This window comes from Pelecanus crispus, chromosome 14 (genome assembly GCF_030463565.1).
Source record: "Pelecanus crispus isolate bPelCri1 chromosome 14, bPelCri1.pri, whole genome shotgun sequence".
Taxonomy (NCBI): Eukaryota; Metazoa; Chordata; class Aves; order Pelecaniformes; family Pelecanidae; genus Pelecanus; species Pelecanus crispus.
Genome location: NC_134656.1, coordinates 7,094,949 through 7,111,780, shown reverse-complemented (window position 1 = coordinate 7,111,780; position 16,832 = coordinate 7,094,949). Strand labels below are relative to the sequence as shown.

The window sequence follows — 16,832 nt, the reverse complement described above, 5'->3', positions numbered from 1 at the left end:
CCTTTAATACAAATGAACTTTAAGCTCCCCCTGTCTTTTATTATTTAGATTCCTAGTCTTAATGACGCCAGGAGCAGCGCAAGCACACTCGCTAATAATCGTCGCGAACTGCATTTCAAAGAAACATCCCTGGAAGAAAAACACCGTCGTTTAAAAAAAATAAATAGAGACTCCACCAAAAATGATAATGCGGAGTCCCTGCTGATGATGGGCTTAATGCAAGTGCTGCAAACCAGCACCTGCGCGCTAGATAAGGCGGATAACACCTCCAGCGGATCCTTCCAGCACCCCCCTCCTCCTCGGCTTTATTTTTAGACCATTCATTTCGTTGGATGGAGGTGGGGTTTTGGGGGGGCTTTTTTTTTTTTTTTTAAATTATTATTCTTAGTATTTTTCTTCCCTGATCCTTGGGGGGGGGGGGGGGGGAAGCGAGGGAAGTGTGAACTGGTTTAGATCTCGAGACGTGGGTCTATCCCGGGCCTTTAATAACAGCTCTCGGGCGGCTCGTCCCGGGCACGGAGATAGCCGGGATCCCCGCAGCCAGCACCGGCCAGGGTCATCCTTTGTCCCTGCCACAATAAACAAACACTTGCTCCTCTCATGTGAATGAGCAGCGATCCGGATGCACCTTAAAACACTGGGAGAAGTCGTTGCTTTTGAAAACGATGTTCATTTTGTCTGACACACATAACTGCGTAGATCAAATGGCTGCAGAAAGGTAGCAATTTGGCAGGGAAGTATTTTCTAAGCTTAGATGAAAGTGTGCTCACGGCGTCCGAAAATGCCCGTCTCACCTCCCACCTGCTTCCCCAGCCCCAAGTTTGCGCGAAAAGATTAGACAGGCGGGATTTTCGTTTAAAAAAAAAAAAAAAAAAAAAAAGATGCGAGGAACGAGTGGCACGATTCACACAGCCCCGACTCGGGGACGCTGAATCAGTGCTGCTTTACCTACCAGGGATTCGACACAACTGCCATAATCTTGTTGGATAATTACGTAAATTATACCTTAAACATTGGTAGCTTACAAGTTGTAATCAGTAATTCAAACTCTTGACAATTATGCAAATTGAGCTCAGGCTGGCGCTCGGACTTTCTCGCTTTTGCAACGAGGATTTTTTTCCGAGTTTATTTCGCCCAGAAGCCGTCGGCCCCGCCGAGCGTGGGGGCACCGGCGCTGCGCCTCCCCACGCGGATTTAAGCCAAGCCCTTCCGCGCGTGTGTGTGGGGAAACACCTGGCACCGCTCCCCCCCCCCCCCAAAAAAAAAAAAACCCCAACCAAACCAACCCAAACCCAACACGTGGGGGGGCTTTTGGGGCAGCCCCCTTGCAGCGTGGCTGCGGGGGGGATGTCCACGCACGACCCCTTCCCCGCGGGCCGGGGCCGTCCCGAGCGCTCCGGGGCCGCTGGGGGGGGGCCCGGCTCCGCGCTGCCTCCCCAGGCCTCCGCGGGCGCGGAGCGGGGCGCGGAAGGAGTGGCTTGGGGCTGCGCGCTCCCTCCTGAGTGGCTGGCGGCCGCGGCTCCCAAGCCATCCCTGGGGAGGAGTTATGATAATCCTATTGCCATTAAGGGCGCCTGGGCAGGGAAAAAAACCCGAGTGACCATTAGCGCGGAGGTTTAGTCCCTCATCTGCCTTCATGCCTGCCAACTGAGCTCCGTCCGGGGGGCAGCTCCTCTTCCCCAGCGCCGACGTGGATTTACCGCCCGTGGGGGGGGGCTGAGCTCTCGGCTGTTTTCGGCACCGCACACCTGGTTTGGACGCTGGACGCCATGTTGTGGAAACTAGCAGATAACGTCAAGTATGAAGAGGACTGCGAGGTGAGAAGCGCCGGGAGGGGTCGGGAGTGGGGAAGGGGGGGTCCGGCGTGGGGCAGCGCCGAGCCCCCGCCGCCCCCCGAGCCGCGCTGCCCCCCCGCCCCGCCCGCCTCTCCTGCCTCCCCGCCCGGCGGGGTTTGTCCCTTCCCGAGGAGCCCCCGTTTGCTTTTTTTCCCTTTTTTTTTTTTTTCCTTTTGGAGGTACGATTTTTTTCTTTTTTTTTTTTTTTTTTTTTTTTTTTTTTCCCCCCCGAGTCTTCTGAACTCTTAAATAGAACTCGGGTGAAAGCCCCGGCTGGGCGAAACGACCCCGCGGACCCGCGCCGTGCGGGGGTCCCCCCGCGGGGCGGGCGGGGGGGGCAGCGGCCGGGGCCAGGGGCAGCCCCCGCGGTGCCCGGTGCCCGGTGCCCCGGCCCGCCGGCCCGGTCTGGGCTGCGAGGCGCCGAGCCGGCTGGGAGAGGGCCGGGAGGTGCGGAGGAGCCGGCCGGGAGCCGCCGCTGCTGCCGCGGGGATGAGCCGGGCACTGCTCCCCCCCCCCCCAGCGCCCCTTCCTTCCCACGTCCCCCTCCTCCGCGGGAGCGTCTCCCGCCCCCCGTGAGGTGCTCCCGCGTTTTGATCTCTCCAAAAGCGGCTCTGTCCCCTGTCCCCTGCCCCCCGCCCCTCCGCTGATGGCGGTCCGCATGCTGGGCTCCGCAGATTAGCTGCGGGCCGCGCTCCACGCTCCGTTGGGACCCCATTCTCCTATTAGCTAGCCCTCTTATTTTAATGACCGCGGAGCCAGAAGCTGCTAAATCCCTGCATCAGCTCAATGCAGACATTTTAAGCTTTGACGGCTGAGATTTGAAGCCGGGGGAGAAGCAGAGCTGGGGCGGCTGGGGGGGGACGCGCCGTCCGGCCCCGCCGCGTCGGGGAGAGCCGGGGGGCCCGGGCGGGAGGGACGGGGTGCGGGGGCCCCGGGAGGGAGGGACGGGGGGCGGGGGGCCCGGCCTGCTCTGCCCAGCGCCTTCTCTCCAAGGGCAGCGGCTCCGCAGCCCCCGGCCTCGGAGTCCCCTCCCCAGGCCGGGCAGCACGGCGGCAATCGGGCTGCGTCGCCGCTTTGAATTTGCCTTATTTTAACGATTCCCCCAATGACCCGCGCAAGCGGGGGGGTTCCTCTGCTGGCGTCGCGATGAGGGAGCAGTGCGAGCTGGCTGGCAATCTCTGCCCTGGGAGCGGGGCTGGTTTCTCACGCGAGGTGCCTTAGGAGGAGAGGAGCCCCCGGGCAGGAGCGCGGCGGCTCTGCCTCCCCTCCCCTCCCCTCCCCTCGCCCCTCGGCAGCCGCTGCCCCCTCCCCTCGCCCCTCGGCAGCCGCTGCCCCCCTCCCCTCGCCCCTCGGCAGCCGCTGCCCCCGGCCTGCGCCCCCGAGCCTGGGCCGCCGCCGCAGCCCCCCGCTGACGGCCGCCTCCCTTCTCCCCGCTCCCTGTGCTTTCCAGGACCGGCACGATGGGAGCAGCAACGGGAACCCGCGGCTCCCGCACCTCTCGGCCGTCAGCCAGCACCTGTACAGCCCGGCCCCGCCGCTCTCCCACTCGGGCGCCTCCGACTTCCAGCCCCCCTACTTCCCCCCGCCGTACCAGCCGCTGCCTTACTCCCAGTCCAGCGACCCCTACTCCCACCTCGGGGACCCCTTCTCCATCAACCCGCTGCACCAGCCGCCGCCGCCGCCCCCCAGCCAGCAGCAGAGCGCCTGGCCCAACCGGCAGAGCCAGGACCCCGCCGGCCTCGCCCCCCACGGCCGCCCCGGCCTCGTCCCCCACCTCTCGGCGCTGGAGAGCGGCTCCGCCGCCGGCCGCAGGGAAACGTACCGGCGCTCCGAGCTCCTCCTGCCGCACGGGCACGGGCTGGACGCCTCCGCGCTGGCCGACAACCTGGGCCTGCACGACATGGCCCATCAGATGGAGGAGGTGCAGGTAAGCCCCCCCCCCGCCCCCCCGGCCGCCCCGCCATCGCGGGGGGCGGAGGGGCCCGAGCGCTCCGCTGCGGAGCCGGGCACCGGCACCGTCCCCTTCTGCGGAGCCGGGCACCGTCCCCGTCCCCGTCTGCGCAGCCCAGCACTGCTTGCCCCATCCCTCCTCGGAGCGAAAGGCTCCTTTCCTCCCTTTCCGGCCCTAAAACGGGGGGGCGCGGGGCGGGGGGGCGCTTCCCGAAAGCCCCCGGCTCGTTCCCTCTCAGCTTCTCGAGGTGCGAAACTTTCTCCCCTTTCTCTTTCCAGAATGTGGAAGATCAACACTTACTAATGCATGACCAGACAGTCATTAGAAAAGGTCAGTACGGTGGCACCGCAGCTGGCTTTCCCTTGCCAATAGTTCAAGTTTAAAGACGCACCGGCCTTATCTTTTAAGAAAAGGCAGATCCTCTGGGAGCGGGGGGGCGGGTTTACGGCACCCTCCCCGTCCGTCCTGGATTTCCCCAGCGCCACCCGAGGGGAGGTGGCGGCGGGGGCTCCCCCCGTGCCGCGGGGACGGACCCCGGGGCTGCCCCGCTCGGGGGGGGGGGAGGGGGCTCTTGCGTTGCCTCCAGCGAAAGCAGGACCCCGGCCCGCCTGTAACGGGCACGGGGCGGCGGTGGTTTGCTGGGGTTGGTTTTGCTGTTGCTAGCACTCGGAGACAGTCGGAGGGCTTTTCGGTTGGTGTGTCCCCCCCCCCCCCCCTTCAACTTTTTGACAAGACTTGAGAAGGGAGTGGGTTCGCTGGCATAAGCCTGCTCGGCTTTATCTTAATGGAAATGGGTTTGTAGCTGAGGTTTTAAGGAAGGAGAAAGACGTATTGACTCAATTTACTGTCACCGAGCGCCATGTCCCGTCCCCCCCCCCGCTTTTGTTTTTAAACAAATTTGTGCTTAAAAAAAAAAATCAGTGGAAGTTTCCTCTGAAGACTTCAAACAAATACCTAACTGAGGAAAAGCAGAAGTGTTTGTCGGAGCGCTGATTGCTGCCTTCAGCTCATGGGAGAATAATTTCGCTGTCAGATGCACCACTGAAAAATCTTTCCCCCTCCGGGGAGCGGGGCCGACCTCGGCTCTTTAACCCTTTGCGGTCGGTGCCGCGGGCCGGCAGCGCACCACCGGGGGTTAACTGGGTGGATTCGCGAGGGGATGGGAGAGCCGGGTCTGTGGCTTGCTCCGTGCGAAGCCTTTGTTTCCCCCATTCACCTAAAGGCTGAAGCCAGTAGCGAGCGGTGTTTTACTTTCAGTTCTCTTCTGGGCTGCGTCCCGCTCCCTGGCGCACGGTCTGTTACGAATTTGTTGGCATTAAATTCCAAAGGCGGTTTCTTAAATCCGCGTGTGCGAGGTGGAAGAGGAACCCCAGCAGGAGCTGGGAGGCTTCTCCCTGCCCCGGCTCGGAAAGAGTTTTTTGCAGCAGCTGAAGGATGCTAATTTGGAGTCTGTAGTTGTATCGGGCTTTTTCTAAGTACGGATTTGCTAACTTGCAGCGTGCTGCTTCGGAGAGGTGTTCTTTGTGCGTTTTTTTGAAAAGCGTTCGTAGTCGTGTTCGGCAGCTCCTTGAAATTTCCTGTGGCACAATACAGTCGCTCGGGAATAGTTGTGGGGGCTTTCGGTCGCAGGCGAGCTCGGTGCTGCAGATGGGTGCTGGGGACAGGGGTCAGTGGTGTGAGCATTTAGAGCAAAACGAAATCCTGTCTTCTGCTCTGGTTTTGTAGAAAGGAAATTCACTTGCCGCTTCCTATTTATTTTTCCCTTCTATAAAATACCTGCTTTCCCTCCTCCTCCCGCAGGTCCCATTTCCTTAACGAAAAACAGTGCTCTGAGCCTGCCCTGCCAAAAGGATGGATTAATTGGAGTGGTCATAAACCCCAATGAAGTATTTTGTTCTGTTCCGGGGAGGCTTTCCCTCCTGAGCTCCACGTCGAAATACAAAGTGACGGTAGCAGAGGTGCAGAGACGGCTCTCGCCCCCTGAGTGTCTCAATGCCTCCTTGCTAGGAGGAGTACTCAGAAGGTAGGCTGCGACCCCCTTACAGCCATCCCCATCGTGTCTGTTGTCATTTTTTCTTTTTTTTTTTCTTTTTTTCCTGCTTGTGTGTGTGTGAGAGAGCAGCCAGATTAGCACAACGAGGAGCTAAGAAAGCCTTTAAGCAAACTTCTGATTTTTAAGAAGCCCCACAACACTGAATCCTAATAGGCTTTGGAAATAAAACTTCTTTGCACTTCTGCTACTTCTCGAGAAGTGCTATTAACAGCTCTGACAGCAATTCTCATTCTCTGTTTAAAGCTGGATTTTTATCTCAAAAACGGCTCATGGAGCTTTCTTATTCCTGTGACAAACTATTTCCCCATGGAATGGTTTTTGGATTAAATCTCGTCGTCTTGATTAATCATTACAAGGACGCTTTCTATGTCCTTTTTCGCATACACTTTATTCGGCTTGTGATCGTTCTACAGCTGTTGGTTTTGATGGTGCAGTTTGAAACATTTTGATCTTGACTTCTGCTGTGTTTCATCCTGCCTGGTTTGTAGTAGAGCATTTAAAAAGTAGGTCACTTGAAAGGATCCGGTTTTTTACTTTCCCCCCAGTAGAAGAACCCTATTGAATGTCAGTAACTGGAATTTCTCATCTTTAAAAAGAAGTGTTCCCTGAAGATAAATAAGGCAATTTTTTTTCCTCTTTAATTACAGAGCCAAATCTAAAAATGGTGGCAGATCATTAAGGGAAAAACTGGATAAAATTGGCTTGAATCTTCCCGCTGGTAGAAGGAAAGCTGCAAATGTGACACTATTGACATCTTTGGTGGAAGGTCAGTCTTGAACGGGTCTTAAAAATAAACTTTTTTCCCCCTGTGTACAGCTTTTATACTCTAGCCAAAGCATGGAAAGACTAGAAATTCAATGAATGTAATAGAGAGTTTTTTGTTTATTTTAAAGTGAGCATGATGGGAACATTGCAGCAAGTAGCAGCTGTGTTGCCTTTGGGGGGCTCCTCTCCCCTTCTTCTCCCTTCAGATCTGGTGTCTAAGCCCTTGGCCTCAGAGCCCTACCCGCACAAACCCAGCTAACGCTCCTCTTCCTCACGGCTGCATCGCAAGGATGCTAGCAGGGATGCAGTAACTCCTACATGCCAAGCTGTTCAAAATGCATGTTTGTCCAGCCTGTGTTTCTTGAGGGGGCTGGGTTGTTTGGGGTTTTGTAAGGGTGTGTGCAGGGACAGGCAGGGAAGGCAAAAAACCTCATCGCATTACTGGGTTTGGTTCCCTATTGGGAAACTTAAAAAGTCCGGGGCAGCTGACTCCAGTGCCTGGCCCTACCTCAGCGGTATCCTCAGAAGCTTTTCTAATAAACAAGCATATAAAGCGAGATTTATAGCTTTTGACTTCCTGATAGGAAACTGGAGCCCCTTTAATCTGTAACATGTTATGTGGACCCTCTATCAGTTAAGCTGACTTGAAGGGTGTATAGATATGTATGTGTGTGGTTATGTTTTGTGTTTCTCTTTAAAGCAGCTCCTGGTAGTGGTACAATTTAATGGGAATAGAAGCAGCAATTGAAAAGTGAAAAATGATCTAACAATACCTTACTGCTATTTCACTTCTACATCAGCTCAAATAATACAGCAACTTCCATTTAAAACCTTTCTTTGGAAGTTGGGTTTAATAAAGAGAGTTTATGTGTGTGTACATGCCCACGTGTACGTTACAGGTAACGCACTGATCGTGCCAATCCATTTTTTTTTAAGCTTGATCAAATTGCCTTAATGAAAAACAAGTGGTCTAGCTATACAGCTTACAACATTATTTTCTATATGAAAATGCTTATTAGACAGTACTTAGAAAATACACTAAATTGATAAACCCTCTATTATATAAGTAAAATTTAGTTGCCAGGTTTTTTTTTTAAATATCGGTGGACAATTTCATCTAGACTGAATTCTAGTCTTTGCTGCGCTGTTAATCTGGATAGAGATGGGAATTTTTCTTTCCAGTATAAAGGCAAGAGAATTATTTTTTGTAGCAGTCACCATGGAGGTGTTTTTTCCTCGATGCAAACTTACAAAGAAACACTGATCTATTAATTAGAAAATGGTAACGAGTGGTATGGTGGTAACATAGCAGTGTCCCTTTCTAAAATAGAAATACACTTCAAAAATTCACAGTACTTTGCTTAATTCCCCTGATCTCCTTATAATAAACAGACGTAACTACGTTTAATAAGCCTTCCCTTTCATCCACGCCAGGTGAAGCTGTACATCTTGCCCGTGACTTTGGTTATGTTTGTGAGACAGAGTTTCCTTCCAAAGCAGTGGCTGAATATTTAACTAGACCACACATGGGCCGCAATGAAATGGCAAACAGGAAGAATATGCTTCTTGCTGCAAAGTAAGTTTTGGGCTTAGATTTTTTTTTTCCCCCCTCTTCTTTTTAAAGATGCTTTTGTCTGACCATGAGTATCTGTGACCGTGGACAGTTTGGTACATTTTCATGTGTAATTTTAATCAGGGAGATGAAGCAATTCTTTTTATTTGGTTTTGGTTTGAATTCAGCTATGGCAGCAGTTATTTTAGTTTGAACCAATAATAACAACAACCCTGTACGATAACTCTAAAGCAGCTTGGACCAGTTCTGTCCTTTTTTCTTTTAACTATAGTAGAAACTTAAGAAAAAGCCCTATACCAGGATGACTGTATCTCTAAGAAAAAGACGTCCCCAGCTCTGACAGGGTTGAGGACCTGGAGGGCAGATGTGGCCCGGGCATGTGAACCGCTGCCGGGACCGGGAGCAGGAGATGGTTCACCCTCCTCTGCCTACGTGCAGCCCGGAGGGGCACTCCAAGGAGAGTTACTGGTGGGTGGGCTGGGCGCAGGGGAAGCTCCGCTTGCGTGCCCTCGTAACTGCTTTTGGCAAAAGCAGCGCCCATGGGATGCTAGGAGTCAAGAACTGTGGATAGTCCCTTTTCACCGTTACAGCTGAAGATTTTTCTTAGTTTAGTGAAAGCCAACCTTTGGTAAATGTGAAAAGTCCCTGCACTTAACTAAATTCCCATTGCAGAGCTTGATGAGCAGGGAAGGAGGGGTAAAGGAGAGGAGCTTTGTTATGCTGTTCTGCAGACACTTACCTGTAAGCAAACCACGTACTGAACAGGTCTCCGGTAGGAAATACCTGTGCTGAGTTGGGCTTAGCTTAAAGCAGTGGCCGGAGCGCTCGCTGCCCCTTCCCCCCGCGGCCTTCCCAGGCTGAGGTTTAACAAAGCTCTCACTTCATGATCCGCCCTGGTCCGGGACGTTTTCTGGTTTGGGGTTGGTGCAATTCCTTGCTTTTGAAGGCACCCTCGCTCTGCAGAGGATCTGAGAAAAGCCTGCTTAAACTGCTGAGGAGAGTTGCCCTGACTTTGGGCTCAGATCAGGCATGCAAACCACACTCCTGTTGCTGAATTAATACACCCTTCCCTGAAAGAGAGCCCTTCTTTTACAAAAATATCTCTTGGATAATACAGTCTCTCTCTTTCCTATAGCTTGAAAATTATGCTTTTGACTGAGCACTACCCCTTTCGCTCTTCAGTATTATCATTATTGGTATTGTTACTAGCACCCATAACAATCTTTTGGAAGATCTTTTGTGATTGAGAAATTCTGATAAAGTGACGATTCTGTTAAGATTGCTCAGCTCCTGTGAAATCCCATCAAGGGGACAGATTTACAAGCAGCAAACAACATATGCTTGAGCATTATTAACCATTCATGTTTTGCCAGGCATATGTGTTAGTGTTTGCAGGATCAGGGCCTAGGTCTCTGTTAAAGAGGGCGTATACGCGTAATATGCACAACTAAATCGAATCTCCTATTCAGCTGCTTTAGTCTTTCTAAATGACTTAACTGCAGCTGTGGAGGTTCTCATAGAAACTAGCCCCAAATTCCCACTCCCCCCTTAAAATCGAGAGCAAATGATGCAGAGCCAGCCAGCCAGCAGAGGTGCAGAGAGTATTTTGCGGATTGTGTATGTGTTTCTGTGGCATCGATATCGCAGAAGGTTCATCAGAAACTGGCGCTAATAAATAGGCTTTAATTTCAGACAGCGCTGCTGAGGGAGCAATGGATTTCTGGAAACTAATTCCCACATAACTGCCAAATATTAGATATGGATTTTCTCTGTTCTTTGTATTTATTTACTTGCTTTTGCATAAATTCCCACCAAGGTGTAAAGTGTGATCACTTTGTGTCTTGCAGGCAGATTTGTAAGGAATTCACAGACCTCCTCACTCAGGACAGAACTCCTCTTGGAAACACGAGGCCTAGTCCCATCTTGGACCCTGGCATCCAGGGCTGTTTGACTCATTTTAGCCTGATCACACATGGCTTTGGGAGTGCTGCCATCTGCGCTGCCATGACATCCGTCCAGAACTACCTAAACGAAGCATTAAAAATAGCAGACAAAACATACATGAACGCTGGCGACCAGAGCCCTGCAGAAACCAACAAAACCATTGATAAAATGGATAAGCACAGGAAGTGAAAGGAGAGAAACCAGACTTTAAACTCTTCCTCCTAAACACAGACTGGGATCTCCTTGCCGGGGGGAACGTAGAGATTTGGGTTTTTTTTTTTTTGTTTTGTGTTTGGTTGGGTTTTTTTTGTTGTTGTTGTTTTTTTTTTTTTTTTAAGAAAGGAGGGGGAAAAAGGAAAAAAAAAATCATCTTATTCAGGATCTTCACTCCCCCTGGATCCATGAGACAAGTCTCTAAAAGCTGCAGTATCCCTTATCTGTGGAAGCAATTACCAGAGGATAAGTACTTGGTACAAGCGTATTGAAATCCTTTGCTGTAAAAGTGGTGCTATAAAGGGGTTTCGATGGAAATACACAAAGAGATATATTTAGATTTCTTTTCCACATCTAAGTACCTAGTGGTGACCAGCTTCATGTATAGTTTTTAAGATACGGATTTTAGATGGAAGCCTATTTGTTATCTGATACAGTTTCAGGGTTTTATTCTCTCTAAATGCAACAGGAACAATAAAGCAGTATTAAACAATGGTATATAGATTTATGTACATTAAAATTTTTTATAAACACCCAAAAATAGTAAGATTATTCTGTGGGTTAGTTTTTTTGTTTTGCTTTATTCCTCCCCCCCCACCCCCACCCCTTTATTTTCAGATTACCATAGGAGAGTACTAAAATCCTGCTAGTCTTAGAAGTTATCTGATGGCATTAGATGTGCTTATTTTTATGGAAATATTCAGGCTTTTAAAAACTGCAGTAATGTTGGCTGCAGGAGATATTATCTTGATTTTTTTTTTAACAAGGAATAGTTCAAAATGAAAATGCTTTTAGGAAATTCATTTTCTGTCTAAGGATATTGCAGCTTTATTCACATATTTATAATGTCTTGTTTTTAAATTGGGGGGGGGAAACTTGAAAGAATAGGCACATAACTTTTTTTTGAAAAAAAAATTATTTTTTTTGCCTATTAAGGCCAAAAAATATTTCCAGGGAGGCTTTATGTGTATTAAGGGAAGCAGTGTGTTGAATGTAAATATTTATTTATGTGTAATTTAATCGGATTTGTAAATAATGGTGAACTTTTTAATACTCTTTTTTTTATAAATGGGTTTCAAATTTTAATTTTGGTAAGTATTTCAAAGGTAATGGGTAAGCTAAACATATCTTTAGGTTTATGCACAGGTATGTTATACAGGGTATTTAAGACTTGTTTTTTTTAAATATCTCAATTCTTGCCACTGAAGATTAAATCTAATCTGAGGTGTATGTTCACAAAGCAATAATTTTGTGCATCATTCACCTGCTAACTGACTAGACATGCAAACGGAGTGTGTGAGTGTGTATGTGAATAATGGAGGTTCTGAACTATCTTTACATATTTGTAAATTTTCCCAATATAATTCTGATGTATATGATAACCATATAATAAAAGTATTCTGGATAGAAACATGGAATGTTTTGTTAACTGAAAACAGTTTTGTTTTCTTTCTATACTTTGGGAGTGTGGGGTGAGTAGCACTAGAGGACATTATGTATTGAGTCATAATTGCAGCACTTTGTTCGGATTAATAGAACAGAAATACGAAGCTGTTTGCCAGTAAAACTAATGGTTTCAATTAAACACATTATGTATCTTCAAGAATCTTTTTTTTTTTCTTCTGAAGATGTCATTATCATGCTAGCTGCCTATTTAAATAGGCAGTTTAAACACAAACTACAAGACTTCCTCTAAATAAAAATCAATCGTACCAGCTTTGTCTTCTAGTGAATCTGACTTTATTAGAATAAGCTGTCTCTAATGACAAATATTTGCAAAATCCTGGGATGTGAAACTTGATAGGTCTCCCATCTGGTTTCAGCCCAATTTTACTGATTTGAGGAAGTTTACAGCATTTTGCAGAAAGTCCCCAAAGTACTCTGTGCAGTAGTGGTTAGGCAGGATCTGAGGCTTTCAGTGGCACTCAGCGTCTCAGATGCAAAATAACCAACCAAACCTTCCTGAAAAAACCCCCACCTTTTCAGTGCTTAATAAAACAGGAACAACATGAGCCTGGGCTTTATTCTGACCTTGGCATTTCAACACCTGATCGCTCCATCAGGCGCGTGGCTAGGGCAGACATGATGAATGGTGATGCTGGGCATAACTGCGAGCAAGAATTCGGTTCACGTGGCAGTGGGTTTTTTCACAGATGTGGAGAAGAGGCGATATGTACAATTTCTGAATACTTTGTTTATAAGTCCTTTTTGTGTTCTCATTATTTTTCCTCTGAAGGGTAAAGGCAAACTACTGAAGGTGTGCAGGGAGAAGAAAGGAAAGGGAAGCTCAAAGAAATGAATGAATGTGTCAGTGGTGAGCTGGGAGAAAGCTGGTTTTTTGAGTTGCAGTCCAGTCCCCTTCTCTTCTGAAGAGGTGTGAAATTCCAGTCTTTGCATTTGTTAGACTCGTGGTACCATTTGAGAAATAAGCATTTTGGACCATCTGTAGACATAAGCGCAGCCAGGACACGTGACGACTAAAAGAACTTCTAAAATATATAGACAATATACCATTCTGCTAATATATTTTTATTTATTATATTTATATATACACACAGAAATAGGCTAGGTGTGGTAGGCTCATTTAGAGAAAGTGATGCTAGAGTTCTGGGTTTTTCTTCCCTTTCTGCTGCCGGACTGCTTATGCAGCATATATAGTAAGATATTTTAGCTACCAGACAATGGAATCTTGCTTTTTATTAATGCACAAAACCAGGCTCTGAAATAATTGCCCCTTGGGATAGGAAATAAGGATGTTTCCATTTATTCCTGCGTGCATTCAAGCAAAGCCAGTCAATTGTCTAATGTACTGACTCGGGTTCTATTTATATGTTTGGAACATTAGAAATGTTGAGTTTCCATTACCTTAATGCTTTTCCTCTACTGTATGTTTTAGATGGTACGTTATTTTGAGGCTCAACTACCTTATAAGCTGTGCCAGTAGTACGAAACAAGAACAATATCTTCTGCTCCATTCACCGAACAGTTAAACTCTGACATGAACTTGTCTGTCTTCCGAAATTATTAAACTTAAGGAAAATGTTAATAGGTTAGTAACTTCTTGGGAAATCTAAAAAGCACAGTTATCTGAACACACAGGAAAGTATTTGCTTTTTCCTGATCCTCAAAATTTCATGCTTTTTACTGCTTTTACGTAGGCTATTCCCAGGCTCGCTAAAAGAAAAAGTTCTAATGTAAGACTCCTGAAGTTCCACTTTTCATTTCCTTTGAAAATGGAATATTCAAAATGACTCTGTCCAATCCTGTCCCTTGCCCTTGTCCCAGAAAGATAATGGGTTTGGTCTTCATGTAAGGGAAAATGACTTTAAACTATTAGGGTTTAAAAGTAAACATTCTGAAGTTGAAATGGACCATTTTAAGTACTGGCCTTCTGCAAAACTGTTATTTGATACCTACCCACAAAATAGTTGAATTCATGTCACTCGGTATAAAAACGGCTTGTGGAAAAAGAAAATATTTCAGCCAGCTCTCGCTTGGCCGTCGGCAGCAGCTGGGCATCGGGGGATGTCGGAGTCTTCCCAGGCAGCGCGGAGCCGCGGCAGGCAGCGCTGCCGCTCCCTTCCACCTGCGGCAGCTGAGGCCACGGCCCTTGCAACTCTATCACCTGACTGGCAACCGGATTGTTACACGTTATTAATTGCAAACCTGATGATTATTCAAAGCCCCAGCTCATGAAATCATCTGACTTCATGGCAGTGTTGCTTTCAGTTTAAAAAGAATTTTTTTGTTTCACGCCTTCACGATGCAAAACTAGTAATATATAGGAAAACAAGGAAAAAGAATGAACTTCTGCCTTAATTCAGTAACTGATTTCAGTTAACTTCATTCTTGACTCTCAGTTTTTGCTCTACTCTTTGCTTGTTTCACAGTTGTTCACAAATGGTTCGTCTCACCCTGTCTCTTGGCTGCGGTCCTACTGCTGCCTGTTCCTCTGCTCCCTCAGACTTTTGCAATACGAATAAACCCAGCAATGCATCTTGAAATGGGTCTAACTTGCTGTGATAGCCTGCTGTGCTTATTTGTTGCAGCCCTTTCTTCCCTATTTTTCCCCCGCGTGTGATGTTTATGTACATCCTTGTAGTTATTTTGGCCTAATGGTGTGCAGCCTTGGTCCTGGCAGTGGGCTTCGGATGCCTTCCAGGACATGTTCTGCAATAAGAGCTTAATTTATTTTATTTTTTTTTAAAGAAAAAAAATAGGGTGCTGTTAAGATCTTGTCCCAAAACTGTTACTTCACTAAAAGAACATTATGGGGTTAGGGACAAAGACGCTTCCCTCTCACTAAAGAAAATCTCTAAAGTATAACATGTTCCTGTTCATTGATGTTTGCAGGTTTTTGTACGGGGAACCTGGAGCCAGTTTTGCTGAGCACTCTGGGGTCCCTTGGGATTGTGACCCAAGGCCTGGTGGTGAGCCACAAGAAACGCATATGGAACCATGCAAAAGAGAATTTGTTCCTAAACGCTGGCCACAGCCAGATACACCGTGCCTTTGCAAAAATCTGTGCGTTATCCAAACCAGTTGTGGTCTGTCATAACATTTCTATGGTGCCTGGCTATTGCTGCTGCCTGTTGCCTAACATCACAGTACGCATGTAGCTGCATGGATGACCATCCCTGTCAAAATGACACGGGGCCTGCGCTGGAACCATATTTTTAGCAAATCATTAAATCCAGTTCTGTATAATTTTTCTGCCTTCTCCTTTCACTTTCACTTTTATAGGCTATATAAATAAGCTTTCTCCCAGTTTCAGATGCCATTTTGCATTCATGGGATGTTCTTGCATGTCTTACAAGGATGTTCCAGCTGGTTTCCATGGGCCATTGTTGTGTAAGGGCTGGCCACAAGTATTCCATTTTTCCTCTCTTTTGGCTAAACAGCCCTTTTTAACCGGTTCTTGTGAAGGCCTTGCGCACAAGCTGCTACTGTTCCATGACACATTCTCCAAATATTCCATTTGACCTACAGTTTTACCTATAATTTAAAATTAAAAACTTATAATCATACAGACACTTGTGCTTGCTGCCACAAAACTCAAATACCTGTTTATTAATATAGCAGAAAGTTCAGAGCTCTACAATGAACAAAGTAACAGAAGTAATCTTCTAGGTGAGCTTTAGACTTTTACTTCCAGGTCAATCCTCATAAAACTGAGGGAAAAGTAGTCGCTTAAGAGGATCTGAAAGGTGGTGTTCTTCAGCTGATCACTGCAATAAAAAGCTGTTTTCTAGTTAATTGAAAGAGCTCTTCAGTAACAACAGAAAGTGGTCTAAAATGATGCCAGCTCCCTTGTTTTAGACAAGAATGCTAAAGCAGAGAGAAGGGAAAATGTTCAATTGCAGTCCTGTGGTAGGACGGTGTCTTATCTGGGAGCAGAAACCACTTCTGCCAGGTCCTCATCCTGTCCTTCCTCCTTTGCGTCCCATCGACTCCAAAGAGAAGGAGAAAGAAAAAAAAAATGCAAATCACATCAACAGTGCAGGTTTTGAGGCATATTGAGTGAAATGCATTATTTTACCTTTATAAGGCAATAAGATGTCCTTTACCTTGTGTCAGGCTGTTGCACCCCTGCTTGTTGCTTGAAGACCACGGACCTGAAAAAGCCCCAAGGGGCGAAGGAAAAGACCTGCAGCTCCATAAGCCCTGCTGCCAGGGCTGCAGGTGTGGGGTCATCCTCCACCGCATCTGCTGGAGGAATGAGGGGCAGGGGCAGAGCGCAGCCCCTGCCGTGGTGCAGCCTGGCAGCTGGGTGCTGCTGGAGCTGAGCTGGGTGCTGGACTGTGAGCTGGAGCGGCTGGGATGGAGGCACACGTGGTTTTGGCTGTGCAAGAGAAACAGTAATTAACCTCCATCAGAGGAGTAGGGCAGGTACCTGGGACCAGTAATTTTCTCTAGCTCTTGCAGCAAAATTTACCTGAGCTCATTTGTCAAGCTTTGAATCCTTAAATCTATAACTCTAATTAATTAAGAATCTCTAATTACCCCAAAATGGTGCTCTATATTTAAGGCTAAGGTGTGGTGAAATCCAGAGAAAACATGAGAGAATCTGGAGGATGTTCAGAGCTGGAGATGCCGGGAGACCGTGCGTTTTCAGAGACCCAGGTGCATGTAGGTGCAAAGGAAGCCAGATGGCTCGATGTGTCAGCGAGACCTAGGGCAAGGTCTTCAAGGGCCAGCAGTCACTGTCCAGGATGTGGACATCTCTCCTTGGGTGTCCTAAGAAAGCAGTGACCACCAAACAGCTCAGCAGGGGGTTCTTACACTGGAGAGCCAAAAGCCAAGTAATTGGGATTTAAGCTCAACTCCGGGTATTTTCTATACCAGAAGCACGTTGGATGAGGGTCTGGTTTCTTACAACCTCGAACAAGAAACCCCAGTGGGGATATTATTGAAAACACCCGTGCAGACGGGTTCTGGCCCTGCCCTCGTAAGAGGAAAAAGCCCTTTCACAGCTGAGGTCTTATTATATTAAGTTAA

The 16,832-nt window shown here is 48.1% G+C and overlaps 1 protein-coding gene across 1 annotated transcript; it reads left to right on the top strand.

Moving 5' to 3' along the window:
- Positions 1-1,769: 1,769 nt before the first annotated feature.
- On the top strand, positions 1,770-10,310 carry TFAP2C (transcription factor AP-2 gamma). Its single transcript, XM_075721141.1, has 7 exons — positions 1,770-1,817; positions 3,286-3,762; positions 4,065-4,116; positions 5,587-5,809; positions 6,487-6,605; positions 8,039-8,180; positions 10,025-10,310. The coding sequence occupies exons 1-7, from the start codon at positions 1,770-1,772 to the stop codon at positions 10,308-10,310; spliced, it is 1,347 nt and encodes a 448-aa protein (XP_075577256.1).
- The last annotated feature ends 6,522 nt before the right edge of the window (positions 10,311-16,832 follow it).

Bases quoted from the DNA above. Each gene is read 5' to 3' on its own strand.
- TFAP2C (XM_075721141.1), top strand. From the start codon at position 1,770: ATGTTGTGGAAACTAGCAGATAACGTCAAGTATGAAGAGGACTGCGAG. The intron at 1,818-3,285 runs GTGAGAAGCGCC...TGTGCTTTCCAG, and splicing joins AGTATGAAGAGGACTGCGAG to GACCGGCACGATGGGAGCAG. The intron at 8,181-10,024 runs GTAAGTTTTGGG...TGTGTCTTGCAG, and splicing joins AATATGCTTCTTGCTGCAAA to GCAGATTTGTAAGGAATTCA.